The 26,577-nt window shown below is 39.0% G+C and overlaps 1 protein-coding gene across 1 annotated transcript in view; it reads left to right on the forward strand.

Annotated features, from left to right (window-relative positions):
- The window catches only part of LOC143138676 (P2X purinoceptor 4a-like), a 103,055-nt gene extending 76,813 nt beyond the window's left edge, over positions 1-26,242 (forward strand). Inside the window, exons 6-11 of the mRNA XM_076299096.1 lie at positions 929-1,009; positions 7,473-7,617; positions 11,738-11,879; positions 24,857-24,936; positions 25,031-25,096; positions 26,156-26,242. Coding sequence (XP_076155211.1) covers positions 929-1,009; positions 7,473-7,617; positions 11,738-11,879; positions 24,857-24,936; positions 25,031-25,096; positions 26,156-26,242 — 601 coding nt within the window. The remainder of the gene's footprint in view (positions 1-928; positions 1,010-7,472; positions 7,618-11,737; positions 11,880-24,856; positions 24,937-25,030; positions 25,097-26,155) is intronic.
- Positions 26,243-26,577: the final 335 nt, after the last annotated feature.

Here is a 26,577-nt window from a genome sequence, read left to right on the forward strand (position 1 = left end):
GGATTTATTCTCTGCACCTAGCCTGGTCCCGACCAGGCTAACAGCCAAGCTAAGTTAATTCTAATGGTAATTATGTTGTCTTATTGGTTCAGCTAGCTGTCATTCACATCAGACCTCCGTGCTAATTTTTAAGGAGCTTTATTACATTTATAAACTATTTGATAAATGTATTTGTTCGCAAAACAAAACAGATTGTCTGCCTACTACCATAACTATGGTTATTATTTTAATTGTGATAGCCTTATAATTATTAACATAGGCCTAGGTAGCCTACTCATTGTTTGCTTATTTTATTGATAGACGTTTGATGAATGAATGAGCCTACTGTAGTTGATTGGAAGTAGAGGGGCAAGTTTTCGAAGGTATTTTCAACTATAATATTAAGGTAAATTATACTATGTGCATTGGCGAGCGCTTTCTTAATGATGTTGCGTGCCGAGACAAGGAAGCACTCACACGTGGGTGCATACGTAAATTTGCATTCAGTTGGTCTACCACGCCTACTTCTGCTGTTTTACAGAAATAGCCATGATTCCCCATTCCAAAAAGGATAACTTTACTTCATTGTTAGTCTATATCAAAAGCGGTTTTTCACTTTGTGTGAATGACGCTATTTTCCGCGTCTTTTTTATTCCAACCGTGGGCACTTTGGAGCAGAAACGAGAACGCGCACACACCCTGAATTACATACACCTGGCTTGACATAGTCGCTCCTACTCATCCTGGATTGGCATTAGTGAAACGAGTTGAGCTAGGATGACCAGACAACGCTATGTCAAACCTCGCTTTATCACTTATCTTGGATGTCTTAATTCTGCCTTTGTGAAATACCCCTCAGATGGCTATGTCTTCATGTTGTGAGAGGTTTGTTGTGGTTGTGCTGATGTCATGTTATAAACCTGATGGCTATGTCTTCATGTTGCTCTAGACCTGCAGTGTTAGCAGCTGCAGAAAACTTCACAGTGCTGGTGAATAACAACATCCGATTTCCAAAGTTCAGCTTTACCAAGTACGTCATTTAACTCACTTTAAGAAGTGGAGCTTACAGAGCTAGGGGGAAATAATGTTTCTCTTGCTCCGGATCAGGAAGCCCCTTAGCAAAAATAAGTTTATGGAAGTGTCTTGTTAATCTACTTATTTTGAACTAAGTATACATGCATATACTGTAGCTTACTTTTTGTGAACTGATCACTAAATTGAATTATACTTGGCTTATACTGATTAGTATACAAGGTTTAAGTATATCTAGCCTATACTTGGTACTTATATTTAAATATACTTAATATACTTAGTCTAAGTATACAGTACCCTCCAGAATTATTTGCACCTCTGCTAAACTGCTGAAAAAAACTCAGATTCCAGAATTACCTGTTGTATCCAGGGTGCGATTTGTAGGGGGGGATGGTGAGGATTTCCCCCCCTCTGGTTTTCCTATCCCTACCTCTGCTAAATTATTTTTATCGTCGAGGGGGACAACATTTATCCCCCTCTGCCTCTCATATTGATTAATGCTACTTCATATAAGTAAAGCGCTGCAACGTGAGAACAGTCTAGTAGGCTAGCCTACATAATAATCTGACATCAGAAACGCACGGTCACCGTCAGCACTGATGCTGCTGACACAGTGGCTGCATGATAACTAAATTTGGCCTTGATCGTGCAGGACATTTCAGAATGTCGAGTGTGTAATCCATCATAAATGGCTAGATTCAATGGAAAAGTTAGCTGGACAAATGAAAGAAAACGAGAAGGATTCAGTGAAGCATAATAATGTTTTAGAACCTTCAAAATTAGAAAACTGATGCAACTGAGATGGAGGACAACTGCACGTAGAGTAGAACGTAGGCCTATTGTCCGAAGGAACTTACATTAAATGAGGAGATATTTGCTGAATGTCACAAAAAGTGTTACAGAAATTGCTTGGCATCGCTTATTCAATGGCTCTCTACCGAAACACCTGTAGTTTGCGGAGGACGAACGAGAAAACACTCGTTTGATAAATCAGCCAGTAGTAGACAAATAACTTTTAGAAATAATCTGTACTGCAAAAAGGAATGTTGGTGGGTTTTTAAACTATCTAGCGGGTGTTTTAACAGCTGCAAGAAATAGAAACTGTTATGTTCTGGTTCGTAAATTATTTTCATAAAACTTCAAGTTGCCCTATAACTTTACTCTCCAAACTCTTAACTGCACTGTAGGCAATTAACTGACAGTATGATATGCTATTTATTTTCTGTAGGCTACAATAAACACATTTATTTTTTCAACTTTTGCAATATTACGCACTTGGCTACTGAACGCAAATCAGCAGGAGAGAGAATGCACGTAGCCTACGCAGCGTGTAGCGCAATGTGTAGGCTATTTGGTTACCAACTAACACTGTTAGCCAATTCACTAACTTAAGACTTCAGTGCCATCATATACAACGTTTTTTTACACAACAAATACAGAAAGGATGGAGGCAGCAAAAGTAGAGAAGTCATTTCAGATGGGGCAAGAACAAGGTGAATTTGTATGCTTGTCAAAACGTAGTCCTACCCTGCATTAGAGGAGCTGAACATCATACCAAGCACGCTGTTTAAAGTCATACACCACGGTAAACCAAAACTAAAATGTTACAAAGGTGGCAAAAATAATATAGGGTATTACTAGCCATGACATTACTAGGCTATGAATCGGGGGTTTACAAACTTATTCAAAATCATCCCCCCCTCTGGTTTTTACACAAATCGCACCCTGGTTGTATCCAATATTCACCTGTAAGTAGTGATATTCAGAAAGACATAAGTAAACATTGGCATGTTATGGAAACAGATCCCGCATTGAAAGATGTGTACACGGGTAGTGTTTAAGAGACCACCTAATCTCCGGAATATGTTGGTCAGGGCAGATTTGCCTCCTATCTCCCCACCTTCTCCAACACATTTTTTCAGCCACATTCCTTCTGGCAATTACAAATGTGGAAATTGCCAGCAGTGCAACTACACACACACACACAACTCAAACATTCAACCACCCCCATTCAGGAAAGAGTTACAAAATTAGAGGTGTGATATCCTGCAACACTAGAAATGTAATTTAGCTATTGAAATGTCCTTGCGGATTGGCATACGTGGGAAAAACATCAAGAGCACTAAAAACCAGAACTGAACATCGCTGTACCATCTGTAACCAGGACAAAAAAAAAGCCCAGTTGCTATACACAAGAGGCCAAGCATAATGTAGCTTCATTAAGATACATTGGTATAGAAGCTGTGAAATGCCCAAGAAGAGGTGGGGATATGGACAACTTGCTCCTTAAACGGGAATTATGGTGGATACACTCATTACATTACATTGCATTACATTACATTTGGCTGACACATTTTTAGCCAAAGCGACTAACAACATGGTAAACAGTGTAAGTTTTAAAGCAATTATCAACAATTTTAGGACAATTTAAAAAACGGTAGAGTACAGTAAGAATAAGTGCATCAGTGAGTGCTGTTTTTACAGTTACGTGTCAGTTCAAGACGGCTGGTGAGAGCTAGGATCAGCAAGACTTGTTGTAAGTGGTGCTATGAGAGGAGATGTTCTCTAAAGAGCTGGGTCTTCAGGAGTTTTTTGAAAATGGAGAGGGATGTCCCTGCCCTTGGGGACTCAATGAAGAGTTCAATATAAGACCATACTTGTGATAATTTGAGATACTAATTGTAATTCTGTTGTGGGAGTAAGGACGGTTAATGTTGATGTTGATGTTTCTGAGAGATGTGAAAAAGACATGCGTCATAGCCTGTAATACTGGTACCATAATGTCTAAGGTCTAGAGATCATCCTTTTATTTGGAGTTTGTGCAACGTTCTGCTTATGTATATGATAAAAAGAAACCCTTGTAAGACTTGATAAGATCACTTTCTAGCTAATTATATATCTTGTTAGTGTGTCTGTCTAGATGATTGTATGCTATGTAGGTCCCTGTTAAAACTGTATGTCAAGTATATATATTTTTCTATTTTTCTATATAGCTATATATTTTTCTACAGATATATTTTTCTACAGAGACTTGATATACAGGATGTTTTATATATTTTGCTGTTATACAACGTAATTTTCTAAATATGTGTTCACTTTTGGGGGTGGACGATGTTTGATGTATGTATTGTGCACTCCGGTACATACGGGTCAGGTGACCTATGACCTATTTAAAATGGTGATGGTCTTTTGTCTGTTCAAGTCTGATCAAGTCTGGGGATTGAAGTCAAATAAAATAAAATAAACCCAAGTGCGAGCAAGTGTGCGGACCTTCTCTGTTACTGGTTCTTTTCAGTATAGCCATTCTTCTATGTAAAGTGTTTCTAGCCAAAGAACGCAATTTTCATTTCATCTGGCAATAAACCACAGTTCCAGACAAAGTCACTGTATCATTCAGTAACTCCTGCCATTTACATTGATAATTAAATGACTGGACAGGCTTTTACCTGGCATTCCCTCTAAATTATCTATTAGAAGTGATGTCACTTTTGAAGATTTTTTGGGGGGCTTTAGTGACCCCAAGATGATTGTAACTGTAACTCTCCAACAGTGGTCCTTATGGAATGTTTCCCTATCTTACCATCCTCCATACTGTACGTGGGAGCAAGATAACCATGGGTCTTTGTCCAAGCATGTTTGTCACATTTCTAGATAATTAGAACCTTTCAATCATTGTTTTAACTGTAAATATAGCCATTTTCAACAAAGTACCTAGGTGTCATAGACATTCTTTGACTTACAAATATCAACACACTTTCTTTTTATTTAAGTGTAGTGTTTTCTCTTGTCTTTTCGATGTTGAAAAATGACTAGATTATTTAGCCTCTGTGTGACTTTATTTTCATACCATAGTGTACAAGAAAGTCATGAACTACTTCTGAATGTTCACAGACACTCTAATTAACTTAAATAAATTGAAATTAGATAGGAAAATGCTTCTGTTAGGTTTTGTATATACGATTTTTCAGGGGTGCCAATAATTGTGAGCAATGTGCTTTTGTGAGATTACAATAAATCACCAACAGATTGTTTTTTATACCGGTTTTTAATCACCTTTAGCAGAGGTGCCAATAATTCTGGAGGGTACTGTATTTACTTATATTTGTAATGAAATGGTTTTATTTCAGTAAGCCTAATAGGTGATTTGATTTGCATTGAGCTATTAGGCTAACTGAAATAAAACCATGATATCTCTAGGTATGGTGAAGGGTATGTGATGATGTGGGGCTATTTTAATTCCAAAAGTCAAGGGAATTTTATCAGGATGCATAGTATTCTGGATCCATGAAATAACTAGCCTGGCTAACGTCAGACCTCATCTCATTGAGATGGGGTCTGGGAACTAGGCATTAATTTGTGGTTTATGAATGCCCAGAGACGTTTAGTGGGCGCTACGAATGTCTATCAAATGCGTCTGTACGTAACTCATAACGGCTTCGGTGTGTCGTCATCGTCTTGCTGCCCTCCCTCCGTTCTGTGATTGGTCCCCTAACTGAGGCGAAAATTTGCTCCATGGAGTCCATACAGTTATTTCATAGCCTGGGTTTTCCCAGGCTGCCTAGCAGCGTGAATAAAATTGTGCGCGTAAGGCAGCATGGGAAAACCCAGGCTATGAAATAACTGTATTTTAAGGAATAACATGTATTTATTTATGATACATGATTAATTCACAGAGAAAGTCGGTGTCCTTAAAGGAGAATTCCGGTGTGATTTTGACCTAAAGTGTTTTGAAACATGATACCGAGTGTGAACGTATGTCTCATAGCCCATCTCGGCTTGTCCCCTGCACTCCGAAATCTGGCGCTAGTTAGCCGATGCTACCAACAAGGCGGTCAATGGTGATTCCAATCAGATTCCAAAAATAATTCAGTGGAAATGCATGGATTCCAGTTGCTGCTACTGGAAGAAACTGTAATCCATGCATTTCCACAGAATTATTTTTGGAATCTGATCCCTTATCATACCTGTTCATTCTTACTCGTTGCTCGACTTATCGTGACTAAATTCAAGATGGCTGCAAACGCTAAACTTCGAGAAGATACTGTCTGTATAAATCGTCTTGTAAGTAAACTACCAGTGCTTTTTCAAAGTTCTCAATGTCTCGTTTTAAATGTCAGGGCCCTCGGAAGTCTACCAATGAAGTGTGGAGATACATTGAGCCTCGTAAATGGTGTAAAACAGTGATTTATTTGCATGGCTATGCCGATGCCGAGGCACCACCATTGACCGCCTTGTTGGTAGCATCGGCTAACTAGCGCCAGATTTCGGAGTGCAGGGGACAAGCCGAGATGGGCTATGAGACATACGTTTACACTCGGTATCATGTTTCAAAACACTTTAGGTCAAAATCACACCGGAATTCTCCTTTAACACTTTGAGTGCCAAAAACGCAATATTGCGCTTTTAGCCTTTTTTTAATTACGAAAATAGACTCGAACACAACTTATGTGCAATTTTGGGAACTCTATGATGAATAGAACTGAAATAGATGACAATCAAAAACTCATGAAAATGCACAATCTGCACATTTTATCTGGACATTTTATCATAACTTGGCTTTTGATGGTTGCCGCTTTGGGCCGAATGAGTGACGCATGCACATCAGGTCAAAACCAGGCCATTTTTGTGGGTTTATCACTAGGTGGCAGTCTCGCCAGGTCTCACTAGGTCACAAATATAAGTGTCAGAAGAGTGACAGGCTCAAACAGCGCATATTCCATAAAAGACGGTATATCTTCTTCATTTCTAGAAAAAAAACAGGGATTTTGATGAAAACTAGCCACTGTTTAGCTTGGGATTTCTCAGGAACGGAGGCATGTATAAATACACGGTTTGCTTAAAGTCTGACCTTTCAAACGAGCCATAGTATGTGTCCATAGCTATAACATACAATGTTGTGAATACGCTGTGGCTCTACAAAAATCGTCAACAATGATCTAGATTGCTGGCACTCTGGGCCAAAGCTCCCAAAAACAGTGCGGCATTCATAGTGTTAAAGGTTGGATTTTCCTCATTATTTTTAATTAAGGCATTAAGATCAATTTCCAAAAGATGATTTTGTTATTCCTCTTTTTATTCAACTTTAGCATGGGTTCCTTAACTTATGCACTGAAGTGTACAAGTGTATAAACTTATTACCTAATGTAACTTGGGAAGTATACTTCAACTGCACTTCAAGTAGAACTTTTTGGTAAGGGAGGGTATGATCATCCACTTCCTTGGGTGTTTGTGGGGATGATATGAGCCAACAATAGTTACTGTTTTAGCTCATGAAAATGAACTTAGGTTAGTTAAAGCAGACTGAAATGTCCTGAATCTGATGATGCACCTAGAGACATTATTTGGTAAATACATTTTTCAATGTTTTTTTATTTATGGAACCAGATAATTCAACTAAAGAGTCATTCACACTTTATTAATCATGTGGTAAATAATGCATCATGTTGTCTTTGTGATTGCAGAAGGAACATCCATCCAGATGTAAACTACTCCTATGTGAACCACTGTGTCTTTAACCGCTCTACTTCTGACAAAGATTGCCCGATCTTCAGGCTCAAAGACATTGTGGAAGAGGCAGGGGAGGACTTCCAGAAAATGGCGATTGATGTAACGTTATGAATTTAGACATTTTTATTCTATAGGGCAGGGGTGGGCAAACTTTTTGGCTCAAGGGGCACATTGGGTTTTGAATATTAATTGCTTTAAAATACTGCTAATTTTATGCTGTTTAACAAATGTATAACACTGTCGCTTTAAGACAGTGGCTTTAATTCACGTTTATTTCTCAATGATCTTCTGCCTGCTCCGCTATGGCTAGTGCTGTACCTACGGCTGGGCCCTTTCACATTTTTTAAATGGTCAGTAGTGGGAACTACTGTTGCCTTCATGATTTCCTTTTAAAGGTTTTTTATAAGAAGGAGATATCAATTATCAACAAAGACAAGCCAGCTGGAACCTGCGGCTTTCTCTCTCTCCCTCTCGTGAGTGCAGACGCGTTCCCAATTAAATAGATCGCATAATGTTCACATTAGATCTGCTGCAAAGGAGATAACTATGAGTTAACTTAGTTTAACATGATGCTATCTCTATTTAACATGATGTTTTGACATTGACATTGTAAACGTTCTCTAAGGAGAGTGAAAAGCAGTTTGCAGTAATGCTAACCAACGTCGTCTCTATATCAGGAAAAAAATAGCGAACAGTCTGATAACCAAATGAAATGCTAGGCGGGCCAGAAGAAAGTGCTTGGCGGGCCGGATCCGGCCCGCGTGCCGCAGTTTGCCCACCCCTGCTCTAGAGCAAGAAGGGAGAGAGTAATTCACTTTTTTTTTGGGGGGGGGGGGGGGGCAATATAAATGGGTATTAAATTGCTTTGGACAAAAGCATCTGCCAAATATCATAAACTATACCCACCTACTGTATTAGAAATGTGTGGTATCACTTCTGTCATTCATATAAAAATATTTTGTACAGAATATACACAATTGCAAGGACCTAACTACACCACTCTCATACCAAGGACAATTTCAGTGAGTTTCAACCTATCACTGTCAGGATCCTGCAGGGACTGACTGACTTTGTGCCACCCTAGTGGCCAGTCTGTGTATTGTTCTGTGTCATGTGCTCTGTGTTTACCTGTCTGGTCGTCTGTCTTTATCTCCGCCCATCCCCTTATATGGTCTGCACTTCCTGTCTTGTTAGTTTCCCTCTGTTTCTGCTCACACCTGTTCCGTTAATGTCTTGTTGGTCTCGTCCAGTCCTCTGTCTTGCTGTTAAGTGGTTTGTGTATTGGTTTCTGTATTTCTACACCCCTCTGTTCCTTTGTCTCTTGTCGGTTTGTCGCTCTCGTTTTGTCGGAACTGTAAGTCTGTAAGTAAGTCTGCATGTCTGTAAGTCTGTAAGTAAGTCTGCATCAGGCACGGCGCCAGGATTCCAGTTTTGGATGGGCCAGACCAATTGTGGGTGGGCCTTAAAAAAAACTTTATCAAATCACTGTTTAACCTAATAAAAATGACTGACTAGTATACTGTTATATTATTTGTGCTTACATAATAGAGATTTGAATAGCTTGATGCTCTTTAAATAGTTTGTTGCATTGTAAAAAGGACGGACGGACCTATCCTCGATCACTGTCCTTGGTTCTGACCAAATAAGAGCGCTTTGGAATCTCCATTACGCACCATACCTGCTGGCTGTGCTTTAGCGCATCTCTCGAATAGACCTAAGGCCTATAGGCTGTAAAAGTGGGAATCTAATATTTCCCCCAAACATAGTTTAGTTCTGCTTGTATAACATGAGGTCGAATATTTCATTTGTTTTAGGTTTTCAACAATACAGATCAATCACACTGCCCGACAGTTTCAATCAATATGCAGGGCAGTTGAAAACATTCGGGGCTTAGCCCGTAGAATCTAAACGGTTTTCATAATTCCCATTTTGCCTGACTTGCTGCTCACTTCTCATAAATTAATCCTCTGACTCAAGCCTCATTTGCACCACATTTATTGAATATTATGGACAATAATATTTTGACAATTAGAGGATGTAATGACATTTAGCTATCTTGACATTTTCTGTTTGCTATTAGAAACGAACTATATAGCCACCTAGCAGAGTGGCTTTTAAATAGCATTATGCATTATATGGTTTGTTATGCTTAGCTTAGGGAGAAGGGAACATTGAAGACTCACTAATTCGATTTTACAACTATGCAAAGTAGGCCAGCTCCAGACTGTAGGCTAGAGGCTGATAACAAACCTGAACTTGTAGGCTCTAAATAACGGGATACAGGATAACTCCATCACCACCTTGTTATTGAGGACTTCATGATTTCCTTGTAACGTAGGCCTATACCAAATATTAAATGCAAACAATGACATGCCCAACCTCGCGCGCGCACGTAGCCTACGTTCCAAATTATGTGTTATGGAAGGTAACGTTCATGTTAAATCTGCTGCATGAAGAAGAGTGAGTTCACCCGTGTCCGCTTGTATGTTAAATACGTCCATCTCATCTCAAAGTTTCAATGCGCGATCGGAATAATGGTTTCATATTTGTTAGCTGTACAAAATACATACGGGGCTGAAGCCCTGGCAAAATCAGCTGTCGACTACCCCTCGGGCACAGAACTTGTTCATTGACAACGTCATCTGTCATGTAAAACATGCTCCAAGAGAGCTCATAAAGATCAATCACACCCATTAGGCCCTTTAATGCAAATCGGATCAACGATCAAAATATCAACGTTTGCTGCATTGCAAAAAAAAGCATTTCAGAAGCCATTATTAAGCCATAGAGATGTGCTAGGTGTTAGGAACTCAGTTCTCCTTCATTTCCTGGTTGCAGCGATACAACGAGACTGTTTGTGCACGTTTAAGGTACATAAACAACGACTGTTGCAGCACTGTCCTTTACTGGAAATTATTTTCACACTTTCAGATCACTTGGAGCTAGCCTAGCATACCGACAAGCTAGATCCGACCCAGAACCTCACGTATCTGGCACTGCTGAACTTGCACAGAAACATCACCAGCTTTTTAAAATAGTTTTTAAAACTAAACATTTAGACTATTTTAGCACAGATTATGAGATTATTTGCCGTTTTTTAATAATTCTTGACAAAATTAAAATATATTAAAAGTTTTTTTTTTTTTTAAGAAAAGTTTTGGGTGGGCCTGTTGAAAAGTGGGTGGGCCTAGGCCCGTCCAGGCCCACCTGTAGCGCCGTGCCTGGTCTGCATGTCTCTAGGTCTGTATGTAAGTCTGTATGTCTACATGTCTGCATGTCTGTATGTCTGTAAGTAAGTCTGTATGTCTGTAAGTCTGTAAGTAAGTTTGTGAGTCTATGGGTGTGTTCGAAACGGGTAAAGTTGCTCCCTTTTAAGATATCTAACTGGGGAGCAAGGCAGCAAGTGCGGTTCGAAACCGAAAAAACTAATTCTGCTGCCTTTTAAGATATCTTAGAATTCCCAAATAACGGTCATTTTTGAAGGCAGCATCGATGCACACTTCATGCTCCCTCCTACCCATAATCCCCTGCGGCAACGTCTGAAACAGCTGTGAAAGGTAAACAAACATGGCGGATGACATCGGTAATGGCTGCTGAATCTGTTTAAAATGTGTGACCTTATTTTGCTTAGATTTGTAGATTACAGATTAGAAATAAACAATTTACTATCTGATTATGCCATTGTTGTAACCATTAATAGCGTCTGGTCTGATATATCTGCCAGCTGTAAAACTAATTTATACCGTTAGCCTGCTAGCTTACGTAAGCTAATTTAGTTTAACGTCAGGCCTTTGCTAACGTCATACCAAAGTTAACCAAAGATTCTAGAGTGCTATGCTCATTTTTAAAAGATGCATTTAATCCAAAGTCATGTTTAGTGAGACAGCTCTCTATGTAGGGAGGGAGGCAGTAGGCAGCTGTCTCCCGTTTCAAACACACCCTATATGTCTGTAAGTGTTTGTCTGAAGATTCTGCCAGTAACAAGTCTTGCGCTTGGGTCCTCCTTCCATATCCTGCCAATCCCTACTTTTCTCCAGTCTGTCTGTCTTTTCGGCAATGTTCTATAAAAACATTGAGTGACATGGGTTGGTTCCACAGGTGGGTCTCCTTATGTAGTACTGAGGTCTGCAACGTTCTAATATCAATTATTCACATGAAGGTCTTTTGCAGGAGCAGATTATAAATTAATGCCTTTCACAAGTAACCTCTGGCTTGTTAGGGTGGAGTGATGGCAATTCATATCGAATGGGACTGTAATCTGGACCTGGCAGAAAAATGGTGTGAGCCACAATACAAATTTCTGCGTATTGACACGGACAACACAGTTCTACCAGGATATAATTTCAGGTATGGGTTCCATAGTTTGTGAATTCAATGACAATGGGTGAGTTTCCATTAAACCTAGCCTAGAAATCTAGACGCACCCTAGCGGCAGCAAATGTAATTTGCTGCCAGGGTAGTCTAGCAATTCATTATTGACTTGGGAGCTGGAACAATTAAACTTTGATAAGGCCAATCACATTGTGTATAGAGTCGGTAGGCGGGCTTAACATAACAATTGATGGCAGAGTTGCTCCGGCTCGGCGTGAATTCCCCGGGACTCAAACAAGATGGATGTTGCTGTTGGCGAACAGTGTGACACAAGTTTTTTGTAAGTTGGCAAAAGTTTGAACTAGCCAACTAGCTCTGCTGGTGGGAAAACGCATGGGACTCATGAATAGTAGTGCTATCCTATTGCGTGCAGAGGGAATTTGAAAGACAACCGATTATCCCGCCCCTTGGACTGAGCAGTGCCAATGGTGAGTCCCCAGACCCTACATGTTGATGTGGGTCTGGCTCGTCAGGCTACATTAACCCTAATAAATGAGCAAATCCAAAATGCAAAAAGAAAAACGAGTAATGGAAACCTCACAAATATCGCAATAAAGTTTTTACATTCGCATAAGGTGGTTTTTCAGGCGTATCGAAATAGCATTATATCGCAAAAGTGCAGCGGAAACACTTTTTTCACATTTAGGTGAGTCGCATGATGCAATACATTCAAAAAGGTGGTGCGTTTTGTGCAAATGTTATTATTATTATTAATATTATTATTAATAATGACAGGATTATATTTAGAGTTGGTTAGAGGTGAGGAAATCAGTGTGCAATATCAAAATGCGCACACACGCGCACACACACCCACACCACACACAAGACACCACACACACCACGCTCACACACACAAAGACACCACACACACACACACACACACACATTACTCTAAGCAATAACAAAATACACACACACACACATTACTCTAAGCAATAACAAAATACACACACACACACACACACACATACACTCACACTATTCTAAGCAATAACAAAATGCAAGCAAGTTAAATGTGGGCTATGCATTCATAATATTAAACTATGGACTATGCCCTCCCAGAATTGTCACACGTCGCTGCCCAGTTTATTTATTTTTTTTTTGGATGCAATTGAAGATAAACTGTCAAAACTTGTTCGATTTTGGAAGATCCGTTGTCACATTCATCTATGACTATTGTAACATATGACTATTGTAAGATAACATGCATATTTTATCGCATTGCATCACTTAATGGAAACGTAAGCTATGTCAATAACTATGGATCTATGAGACTGACATAGATCACCACGTCACCACGGTCTACACCTTAAATGATGCCTGAATGAAGAAAAATATGCCTGTCGTTTTCATGTAGCTGAGGCTGACTATAGTGTTATTACAGTAGTTACAGTCAGCCTCAGCTACATGAAAACGACAGGCATATTTCTCCCAAAATTTTTGACAGTTTATCTTCAATTGCATCCAAAAAATATGTGCCGATATGTGCAATGTAGTAGCAGTAACATTATAATAGTAAGAATAATGTAGATATATGCAGTGTATTAACAGAATATAAGAAAACAGAATAAATATGGATATTCAGTATGAAAAATATAGACAGATATGTACAGTATGTACAGCTATGTGCAGTGTGGTAACAGCACCATTGTAGTGCAGAAACAGTACCATTATAAGAGTAGTAAGAATAAGTGTATGTGCAGGCCATGTGCTATGCCATATTCTACTGCTCTTCATTCTATTCATCCTGCACATACACTTCTTACTGAATATCCATATAATCGGGAACTTTGGGAGGATTCCGTTAACGTTTTGGGCCAGTCTGAATGTCGTGAGCTTAAAGATATTGTTTCTGAAGTTAATTTGGTCGCAGCCCCTTAGACTACCCTCAGTTTTCCTAAAATATTAACAAAGTAGTACTCACAAAACCTGTTCAAACACAGATTTAACGTTAGCTTACCTAGCACTGCTGTAATCAAATATTAACAAAGTAGTACTCACAAAACCTGTTCAAACACAGATTTAACGTTAGCTTACCTAGCACTGCTGTAATCAAATATTAACAAAGTAGTACTCACAAAACCTGTTCAAACACAGATGTAACGTTAGCTTACCTAGCAATGCTGTAATCAAATATTAACAAAGTAGCACTCACAAAACCTGTTCAAACACAGATTTAACGTTAGCTTACCTAGCACTGCTGTAATCAAATATTAAACGAGGCTGAAGTTAGCACCACTTTCAGATCGCGGGGGAGTTAAGTTTCGATTCCACCTTAAATATTGCAATTTTCTACCACAAGGGGGCAGGGTTGACCGCAAATCCGCGATAACACAGGCATGTGCCTGTTGCAGATGAACAGGCATTGTTCTCAGACGTTCAAAAGCCTGTATATCTTTTTGCTCCATTGCCGAATGTTTTGATAAATGTTGCCTTTTGTGTTCTATTAAATAATTTGGTAATTTAGAGAGGGGGGGGGGGGGGTGTAGAGGGTGGCAGATTATGTAGTTTTTTCTTTATTTTCTGTGCTGGATCTTTTGATACATGTTGTCATTTTTTCTATTAAATAATTTTGTACATATTGCAGTGGGGGTGTGGGGGGTGTTATGTAGTTGGTAGCAAATTTTAACATTTTTCTACAGTAAATGTATTCCCTACGGCCTATATGTCATTTTGCATCGGAATTTTCAACACATTCTATAACTACACTCTCTCCTCTTTCCAATGACACCCCACTTGTGAAATTCTATGGTGGAAAATGGCGTTTTTAGCCCTTTGAAAATATAGTATGTATTTGTGAAATTGCAGAATTTAAGCACTAAAACAGCCACAATCATCTCAAGAAGGATTTTGCAAGGGATATTTCACCACATTCTACAAGTACACTCTCTCCTCTTTCCAATGACACCCCACTGGTGAAATTCTCTGGTGGAAAATGGCATATTTAGCCAAAGATATACAGGCTTTTGAACGTCTGTGAACAATGCCTGTTCATCTGCAACAGGCACATGCCTGTGTTATCGCGGATTTGCGGTCAACCCTGCCCCCTTGTGGTAGAAAATTGCAATATTTATGGTGGAATCGAAACTTAACTCCCCCGCGATCCGAAAGTGGTGCTAACTTCAGCCTCGTAATATTAACAAAGTAGTACTCACAAAACCTGTTCAAACACAGATTTAACGTTAGCTTACCTAGCACTGCTGTAATCAAATATTAACAAAGTAGCACTCACAAAACATGTTCGCTAGCAGTGTTTTATTGACTTAAACACGGATTTAACGTTAGCCTACCTAGCACTGCTGTAACACAGTTTCCCAAATATGAACAAAGTAGCACTTACAAAAAGTCGCAAGTGTTTTTGAGGGGTGTGTATAATCTTCCAATTGCAACCTCAGCTAGAATGTGAACGGTAATTTGTTTGTGTGTGTGCTGTGAGGATCAGGTAGCAATGAAAACTCATCTAATTCTCAGGTTTCAATGTAGCATTTGTAATCAAGTGGAATGGATTCGACATGGACATTGGATAGGCTACTATACGTACAGAAATAGAGAAGCAGTGCCCGTCTTCTGTCTGAACATTGCCTACCTGCAATAAGCTATCAGTTCACGGCTTGACACTACCCCACATGGAGAAATGTTGTCTGTTAACAACAGTGTTGTAATGTAACAGAGTACAAATACTTCGTTACTGTACTTAAGGAGAGATTTCTGTACTTTACTTCGCTATATAAATTTATGTCAACTTTCACTTTTACTCCACTACATTTCCTAGATAAAATGTATACTTTTACGCCGTTATATTTCCACTAAGCATCTTCGTTACTCGTTACTAAAACATCAAATTAGAAGAAATGTGTGCGACTGCAATAAGGGTGGTTTGGCGAATCACTGCTCCTAGATTGCGTTACGCACGCTCCGCACGCTGCACGCTCTATTTTAGCGCTTGTTTTTTTGCTAAAGGAGGAGAACGCACAACTGAAACCGCCATGAGCACGAGCATCTACTGGAGGACCTCCCGTTATCATAGACGACCACCCCGACGATAGTGGTGAACTCGGTGAACAGGGTACTGGTGAAGATAACGTCATACACCCGTGGCCGTATTTGCAAGAAATTTTTCTGTACATTGGCAGCTTTCTGTGAAGCTGAACACTCCGCTATCTGCCTCAGCGGCCTGTGAAAGGCTATTTAGCATCGCAGGACTTGTCTTCAGTCCAAGAAAAGTAAGACTGAATCAGGCCCGGGGTGGGAATTCCCGGTGTGGGCCGCTTCACTTTTGGGCCGGTCGAGGAAAAAAATATTGACATTTGTCACGTTAGTCTATCTTTTCTTAAAGTAGGACACATTCCGCATTCTGTGCATGAAGCCAATGCAATGCCTCTGCATGAGTTGTAGTGAGGTTGTTTTGGAACTCCCAAAAATTGTTGGTTGGGTCCATATAGTCTTTTGCAAAAAGTTTTCTCAGATACGGATAGCCGAGCCGGCCCTATAGACACAAGCATCAGGAAGGATGGATGGTAGAAAGAGGCTAGGAGAGACTGAGCAGCAGATCAACCAGTCGACCACTGAAAAATGATGAGCCCGAAATTAGTGATGAGGAGGCCATGACTACAGGGACAAGCATGCGCGGATCTACGGGGAGGCAAAAGGTGGCAACTGCCACCCCTGGGACACAGTCTTGCCACCCCTCTTGCCACCCCATTTAGAAATCAGATAATATTTTTTTAAGTATATTTTATGTTCATACATGTTGGACTGTGAGAAGGTGTGAAACCCGCACCAAACTCCTCTCAAACAGAAAACGCCGATTTAGAATCCCCCGCCCCCTCACAATGGTTTCACCCATCACCATCAGCGCAGTGATCCCCGCAAAATTTCACCATTGGCAGCAGATTGCACAGTGCATGCAACTATGTGTCAACTGTCTGTAGGCCTACAACGAAGTGGTAAGTTTGACCACCAAGTCGAAAAAGTCCATAATCAGACCCATAGTCAGTCCATAAATCAGTTAACCCGGCAACAACCTCACTGTTAGTCTACGTTACATCCGCAAGACTGTCTCATCGAATTTTTCGATGATGGTCAGGTCAGATAATAAGGGCATGCTCATGCGTAGCGTAACGTTTAAAGTCTATTTGTGTGTTTCGCTAGTTTATAACCTTAAAACCTTTGATTGTAAATACTGCTGTCGATGTCAACCCATTAATACACGTGATAATTCAACACAGGTTCTCAAAATTGTCATGCATCCACTTTCCCTGCATCTATGACTATCTAAATTTGGTCGACATGTCAAATCAAACTAGAATATCTAATCGGTGTCAAGCTGGTGGCGGTTGCATTTTTCTTTTTCCTTTCTTTTCATACACGGTGTAAATCAATCTACACAAGTAAAAGTACAGTTACATGACTGAAATTCTACTCAATCACAATAAGTAAAAGTAGCCTACTATTTTCAAATAAACCCTACTCAGAGTAGGCTAGACTAGACGTTTGATGATGTCAAAGCACATCACATAAGCTTTGTGCATGAGTGAATTGCTTAGATTCCAGTTAAATCGTCCAGTTTCATTGGGTGATAGATTTCATTTGCTGGTAGATGAACCAACAAGCTGAGGCCAGCACAGGAGTTTGTGTCCTCAAGAAATTAACATGTTGCTTGTTCACTCGTGTTTGAGGTCGTTTCTTAATAGGATATTTATAAAGGTACTTTAATACAGTATACATGTACTTTATTATTCACCACTTTGTGAGTGAGTGAGTAGCCTAAATTGTGAATGGCAAAACATAATTTGGCACTAAAGATCAGGGACTGAGGGGGACTGATTTCCATTTAGGTTCATTCTGAGCAAAGACATTATTTGATATCATAATATTATAATACCTATATAATATTAGGTCTTATAAAATTATAAGACCTAGGGCAATTCCACGGAAAATTGACTTTTTGTCACATCCATAAAGCCAGTGAAATGCCTTGGCATTTGTATGATGTGAATGTTACTATTCATTTTATGTGCATTTTTTCTCATGTGCATTCTTCAGCAAAAAATAGCAAATGCTCAAATGTCATGTAATCATTCACATCATACCATACCATCACATTTTATTGCCGTTATGGATGTTACAAAAAACATAATTTTCCATGGAATTGCCCCCTAATAATAGCCTAATTTAAAGGCACAGAAAATGTCCTTGCTTTAATCCTTGCAATAGCTTAACCTATGTATGGTGCTACCAGCATGACAGGCCTATAAATATTTACCTAGTGTCTCTGGTATCCTATTTCACAAATTGTTTCAGTAATTTAGACTACATACATAGTGTTGGATATTAATATCAACTAGTAGTTCTAGCCAATTATGCAGGGGAGATACCGATTCTGACTAAATTTATCTTATAAGGGGTCTGGGGAACACTGTGTGGGCAGGTGACTTTCCAAGCCTATGGAGTTTTGAATAATATTCAAACAAAGGTTAATCAGAATGATAAATACCGTTATTAACCAGTTATCTAAAATTGAAAATTACGTTTTCACTCCGGAACAATTGGTTTTGCTCCCGTTTTCAGTTACGTCCTTCCAAAAACTGTGTTCGTTTCCGGTTTTCATTTTCATTCTTTGAACCGTTTCTAATCCCTGCTAAAGATATTTGGCCTTTAATTGTAGTGGGGGTTGAAGTAAAAACCTTCCAAAGAATTAAATAATTGAATTAGATACCCATACCCAGTACTTAGTTACTGTCCACCAGTGTGTGTGTTTGCATGTTTATTAGTGAGGTGGTAGATTAATAATTACATTCTTGTTATGTACATTTAAATTGTTGTATTATAATAAATCCAAAAAGAATGTTTTGACTAAGAAGGTACTTACTTGACTAAGTCTTTATTGAATCAGATGGAAATGTTTTGAAAGTCACAGTCATGGTTATCATTGCAAGAATCCTGCATTAGAATCTTGTTTCAATTCAGATACCTAAATCTACTGATGGCTTATTTTGTATGACTAAATTTGTCCATATTCTCTCAAAACTCACTAGAAGACATCATTTGAGGGGTCATGTTTTAAAAATACCCCCAAATCATCAGAATCTTGTCTCAATCCATATAACCTAAATCTAGGTTAGGTAGGTATAACCTAAATCTATTGATGGCTTATTTTATAAATGTATCCATATTCCCTCAAAACTAACTAGAAGAAATCATTTGAGGGGTCATTTTTTAAAAGAATTCTCTGGGGAACATACCTTCAACCCCCCCTAGAATTGCTTTTTGACACTGTACAATTTAAGTACAGATGACACAGACTGTATAGTGATTACACAGAGAAAGAAATTCACATATTAAGACACACATCATCCAAAACGCCAGCTACATCTCCGATTTGCCTCCCACCTCGTGTAATGTAGTGTAGAGAACAAAACATATTCAATGAAATTTTAAGTTTTGAATCATGTCCATGGCCCCCCTCCTGGAACCTCATGCCACCGCTTCGCCACCCCAGGAGAAAATCTCTAGATCCGCCCCTGGGGACAAGTATAGAGGATAAATTAAAGTTATGTAATGTAAGAAAGAGCATTTACCCTGCATGATAAACATATATGCCTTGTTTGCTCAGAAGAGGGTGTAGAAAAAGAGTAGGCTAAAAATCACCAAACAACAATATAGCCTACCCATGCAAAAAACATGTAGCCTAAACATTAGTTCAATATGCCTCTTTGTGGAAGCGTGGGATAGGCTACATTTCAAAGGCTTTCTTTCTTTCTTTCTGTTTTTGTTAACTTGTGGAATAGTGGAATATTTTTTGTTAACTTCTCAGTTGAAGTGAATTATTATATAACCTTTACACATTTGTTGAACCATGGTAATAATAAAAACTACTGGATAGTAAGAGCTGGAATGTTGCTTAATTTATCCAATTTCCACCACTATGGAAAACGTGGGCACTGAATTCTGGCAACTTTGAAAACCAGCTTCTTTTGAAGATGAACAGACACCTTTTCAGTTTCAACTAATGACTGAAATTTCTGTTTCTGTTTTTTTCTTTGATGTCAGCTCTAAAAATATGCTGTTTGTTCTTTGAACTGAGGAGAATTGTGCCTGAAAAGTCCTAGAAAAGAATGTGATTTTGATTTGATGAGTGAGATTAAGAAGATATGGGAACCCTGAATATGCTTTATGCTTTACTATCAGAAAGCCAAAATAACGTTTACAATAAAAGTTCAAAATAAAAGTTCAAATAAAACCGCTTTTTACTTTTACTTCAAATACTTAAGTACATTAAATATCAGAAAATTACTTTTGATACTTAAGTACAGTATATATCAGATACTATAAGACTTTTACTTGAGTAATATTCTAAAAGGTAACTTTCACTTCTACCAAAGTCTTTTTCTAGTACGATATTTGTACTTTTACTCAAGTATTGCTCTACTTTATACAACACTGGTTAACAATGAAGAGAACCTTTCAGAAACTAGATGTACCGCATAGCGGTACAAAATATGACCGCCGCTCAGTCCTGTACATCCGTTCCGCGAAAATAAATCACACTTCAATTTGTCTCCATATTTTACTCTATCCCCCACTCTTGAAACTTTTGTGTATGCTTGTTTGGCATGCCTGAGTGTGTGTGTGCGGCTGCATAGAAAGTAGCCTACTGGTGCTGAAAAGGTGAATAGATTGTAGAATAGCCAAAGAAGATGTAGCATTGTTATAAAACCTTTAAAATCTCTAAACAATCACAAGTAGGGCAGTTCATCACAGTTCATCCATTGCAACTGGATTGATGAAAGGTCACTTACACCTGTAGGCTACATTGTATTTGGGAAAAGCAAAAGGTATCAGCATAATTTTATTTATTTATTTACTTATTTACTTATTTATAAATAAACAAAAACATTTTTGTCAGTTCCATGCCGTTTTCAACAGCTATCAAAAACAAAGGTCATTTTTGGATGGATGGATTTTTTGTGAATGTTTCTTCTTCTACATAAGATTTTAGTCATCTTTAGTTCATGTAATACTTTATTGTCAATGCACAAATTAAGTAACAGTAGTCTGAAACGAAATGCTGTTTTACATCTAACCAGTGGTGCAAATAACTGACATGTCCAAATGGGCCTTGATGAAATGCGTCGCTAGACTGTTCATACACATTTTAACGGGCCAAAGTTGAAGAGCTGTTGTCCGTTATTGTTCGTGCAAATATAGGCTGATTCATGTTCCCTTGCATTGTGTAACAGAGGTCCATGCTAGTCTGGCTTTCACCAGACCAAGGTCAATCTTTTAAGAAATCAAAAAATAAATAGCGGGCAGATCAGGCTGGGTTCACCCTGCCAAGTCCATAGGCACCCGATATTGTTTAATTTTCCGATTGAGATATCCACGCTCTGGCTATTCTAAATGCAAAAATGCATCAGGGAGTTATGACAAAACTGTAACTAACAAACTAGATCCTAATAGAAAGCTGTTAGCTTCCCTAAGCTACAGGTAGGCTTATAAGGTAGGCCTATTTAGGCTACACCATAAATTGTCAATAGGCTATGCTGGCGACACAAATAAAATCTCCTTTGGAAACCAATGGCTTACGCCTTACAGTATCAAGCGGACTTAACCTGCCATATCGTGGCGAAAAGTTGTAATAAAATTCACGCAGCTCCATGAGTCAAGGAAAGCGCGAATGAAGTAGCCACTTCTAAATGGGACCCACTACACAGTAGCTTAAGGTGTGTTGCTAAATCAGCCATAATGATTGTTTGGATACTTCACACACACGTTCTCTTTAATTTCACAGACTACAACTACCAAGCTGGAATCAAAGCACATCGATTCCCCTCTCACACCACACCCTGCACGCACTTAAAACAAAATAAACAGACGTCTCAGTCTCACGCATGTATAGGCAAAACTGTATCAGACCGATGTAACGTTGGTAAATCTTCCATTGCACAGAATGATTTTTGTAGCACGTGCAACAAATGACAGTCGAAAGATACAATTACAGTGCTGCTATCAATTTGCTTGGTATAACCGCATTTATAGTTTTCTATAAATGCAATCAATCAAATTGGCCTCCATCACTCAACCAACGCTAACGGTAACATTAGGCTACCTAGGTCCTTACTGATATTATAAGATTAACGTACCTGCAGTAAAAACCAAGCATGTCCGATAAACATCCTCAGATTTATTTCGGCTTCAAGAAGAAATGGGAATTATATTTCATGTGAACATTGTCCTATCCTTATTAGACGTTCTCTGCGGTAAACAGTCCTTGTAGGAAGCGTCATTGTTTTTCCAACTTCCAACAAAATTACGTCTCACTGCAACGATGCGCCATTTAGTGGACAAACGACTACTTATTGCCAATAGCCTACTGGAAATGCAGCCATGATGATGATGATGAATATTTATTTTGGCTTTTCTTTTAACCCAACCGAATTTGTAATTATGTATCGGCCGTTCTAATACCGATAGTATGTGGGTGCCTGTGTGTGTGTGCATGTGTATATGTGTGCACCGCCATCTACAGGCCAATGAGTGTACAGTCACTAAATGTACACATAACCTAATTTTTTTAGGACCCCCCCATGGATGAAATTCTACGAAACTTGGCATACCCCCAGAGAATGCCAGGTCAATCATACACATAAAATTTGGTGCAGTTCTGAACATCTTAACTGAAGATAGGGGCGATTAAAGCAGAATAATATTGCATTTCCATTTTTTACCGGGGGGGTGCAAATCACAAATGAGTGATTATGGGCCAGGTTGATGTGGGCCCTTGAGACCAACATACCATAAAAGATTCTTTATCCTCAGTTCCATGGTTCAGGTAGTTATTTAGGAAAAACTGCTTTTTTTGCGGTTCGGGGGGCCCAGCACGGGGGGGGGAGTGGCCCCCGGGGACGAAACGAAATTTTTCCGTAAAAGTCTAGTGGGGCTACATACCCACCAAATTTCATGTGCCCCGGTGGTTCGGTGTCCCGGGTATCGTTGACCAAAAATTCAGGAAGTAGATGACGGGGGAAAAAAAAAAAAAAAAACAACTTTGACAATCCCTATATCATAATTATTTATTGTGTGAATAGGTTAGCAAAACCATAGCTTTTGGTGAACAGAGATGCAGATCATCAACTTAATTCATTTGTTTGCTCCAGCGAGAGTGAAATAAATATTTTAAAAGCTGTGTCATCACCAGGCTATTTGCTATGATATTTGGTAAAAGGCCTACAACAGTCTAATTTTGTGTGTCAATTCAAAGACCTGTTATTTCTATTTTTGATTAGATTAGCAAGTCTCTATGCTGCTTTCATGGACAGCAAGGATCCTCTTCATTCGTTTTAAATAATGTTGTTTGTTGCTTCTATACATGTCATCTTCAGTGGTTCAGTTTTATTTGCACAGGCGCACACATACATTGAAACAGCGCTGACACCACTACCCCCTAATTGTATGTCTCTTTATTTGATTAACACTAAATTAAGAAATATTTTCTAATCAGAAAATGTTTAGTTTCTTTCTCTTTCGGTCTGTGGTTCCAGACTGAGAAGGCATGCTCTGGGAACAGAACACAGTTGCCTGTCTAGTGTAGCCATGATCTGTCTAGAAGGAAAATTAAGTGTCTTAGTGCGCTTTGGGGGTGGGGGTGCGGCCAAAATCTTGCCTATTTGTCTGGGGCTATCTATAGTTTTAGTAAGGGCTGTACCGTGAGACAAACAGCAAGATCAGAATAGGTTGATCTATTTCACTTGTGAGGACCAGGCGTGGGTGATACATGCTACGTCACCAATTTTGATGAAATTTGGCCAGTTTGAAGGGTCAACCTTAAAGGGAAACTTGGCAGGATTTCCCCCTCTGCTGGAGAAATTGTGCATTATGCTATTTCAAACTGTGGAAAAAGGTAACGATAAAGCACATGGATTTGTTTACAAGCTAGCAAAACGGTTAGCATAAGTTTGGCAGACAATGTGGATGTTACAAGGTAAGAAACACGATTTAAAACTAGTTTCTTGTTTCTCACTTATCTTTTCGGGACGGTAGTCTCAATGTTGCAAGGTTGGTTTTCCGCCTGGGGACGCTAGGGGCAGCGGGAAAAGTCACCATTTTCACCGGAACAGGTCATTTAACCATCCAAATGATTTCTAAACGGGTTTATTACGTTGAAATAGTTGCCAAATCCCCTTTAAAACTCAAAAAGCCAAAATAGTACAAAATTTGAAACAACCCAGGGGGAGAGTTAGGACCCAGGGGGAGTTAGGACCCCCTCCTTGTTTTAGGCCAAAAAAGGCCCCAAGTTGCATAAAATGTTGACATCCCTCTTACTGTCAGATTTACATGTAAACACAGAAAAGTAACAATGCATGCCATCAAAGGCGCATCCAAGGTTAGTTTAAAACTGGAGTTACTGGTGTGACTGGTGGCAGTCCAGGACTGCACGTATCCACTATGTCACATGCCTTTTGGCAATTACCCAAAAAATAGTAATATTCAGACCTGAATATCTCCGATGGGCAACCTCCTTTTTTGAAAACTCTTTCTGCACATGAAAGGGCCATCTGAGGACTTTATAAATCAAAAGAAAAATGCTCAGCCTTTTTATTATTGTTGTTGCTGTAACCGCCTAAACAATGTGATCCAGCCAGTGATTTCAAAATGAAATACATATCTACTTCAATGATTGGTTAAACGATAACGTGGCAGATTACTGGCTTCTAATGAAATCATACTCACCGGTCTCAGATGAGGCAAGAAAGGCAAAGAGAAAGAGGCACGTCCCATGATGCATTATATTGCTGTGGGACAGCCTCCATATGGCTGTGTTGGTATAATGGTCTAGATAGAAGGATGGCATCCTTCAAGGTCGCATTTGTGCTCGATTTTATTTTGTGCAACACTACAATGAAAGCTCAGTTAGTGTCGCCTACATTTCACACCTGATTAAGCTGTTCCTCTCACAGGTTTGCAGAAAATCAAAATACGAACCCGAGGACCAGAACTTTAATAAAGGGATTTGGAATTCGCTTTAACATTTTGGTATTTGGAAAGGTAAGAGGGCTTTGCTGTTGTGGTGATCACTAAAGATCAGAATCTTTTGGATGTTTTATTCTATAATACAATTTAAACTTTAATTTTATTCCAGGCTGGGCAATTTAGTATTATTCCAACACTGGTCCACATAGGGTCTGGTTTGGGTCTTCTCGGCTTGGTAAGTGTTGCAGTCAACGCGCACACACACACACACACACACAGAGAGTAGAAAGTAGTCTACAGCAATCATTAGAAATCTCTGCTGTGCATATAACTTATATGGTACAATATCACTGTTTTGATTCGCCAATGATTTTATATAAGTAGGCTAATTAAGAAAATAGTTTCTGGAAATGTTTTGACACAAATAATAAAATGTGCACAAAATAATTAAATATTTAAAAAAAAATTAAAAGCGTTATTCTCTTATTTCTTACTTTTTCCCCCAACCATCTTCTACAATGTTTTATGTTAAAAGCATTATTCTCTTATTTCTTACTTTCCCCCCCACCATCTTCTACAATGTTTAATGTTTTATGTTAAATGTTAACCCAGAGGTTCCCAAACTGTGAGGCGCGCCTCTTTTGATTCAAAAGAGAAGGAAAAACGTTTATTTCATTTTAGAACTATCTATGTTTTTTTTAATGATTATGTAATCGTCAACATTATAAAATCGAAATAAATCATAGAAGAGATGTATACTAAATATTTGGGATAGTTGATCCCTATCCTGTGTGAGAATGTATTGTGCTAAACTTCATAACGCAACTTAGCAACAGTGCCGCCAGCCAAGTTAGCTGCAAGTTACTGTTAGCAAGTTAGCCTGATATGGGCAACAAAGCCAAACATCGAAAATATAATGAATACTCATTGCATTGCATGGTATAACATAGTATACTGTAGCACCGATTTAAGTGGCTTGACTGAAGTGAATATCATTATTTGAAAATGATTGTCAGGGAGGAGCATACACAACGCCCACAGACTAACAGACCTACACGCACAACGCCCACAGACTAACAGACCTACACGCACAACGCCTACAGACTAACAGACCTACACGCACAACGCCTACAGACTAACAGACCTACAAGTCTCACCAGCAGGTGGCAGTATTGCTCTGCCACTGATGCAGTGTAAACAGTCTATATGCCGCAAATAACAAAATATTCCCGCCAATCTGTCGGATGCAAATGTTTTGTTTTTGTGAGTTTATTTTAATTTCTTCTTATTGCAGGTCAAATTGGTTTGTGATTTCATTGTCCTTAAGTGCTTGAGGAGACGGAAACAATACAAAAAACAGAAGATTTCAATGGTAAGCTGACAACTTTGGGCTGGTGAATGTTTTGATCTGTAATAATAAAAATGAAATCAAATTATTTCAATGGAGGCTCAATTGCACACTGATTTGATCATCATGTTTAACAGTGAAATCTTTGAAATACTTCACATGTGTAATATCTACCCATTCACCTCTTCCCGTTCCCCAGTTTCAAAAGGAGTCTTACAAGGATTCCACAGTTCCACAAGAAGAGCTCAAAGAAATAAAGTCTTAAGTTGGGTTGGGTATCGTTTGGGTTTTATCCGATACCGGTGCTAAATCGATACTTTTAAAATGGTGCCGGTGCCAAAACTGTGCCTGAACCGGTACTTTGTTTT

This window comes from Alosa pseudoharengus, unplaced genomic scaffold (assembly GCF_046254945.1).
Source record: "Alosa pseudoharengus isolate Yale_2024_CS ecotype anadromous, Long Island Sound unplaced genomic scaffold, YU_APseudo_1.1 YU_APseudo_1.1_scf_21, whole genome shotgun sequence".
Classification (NCBI taxonomy): domain Eukaryota; kingdom Metazoa; phylum Chordata; class Actinopteri; order Clupeiformes; family Clupeidae; genus Alosa; species Alosa pseudoharengus.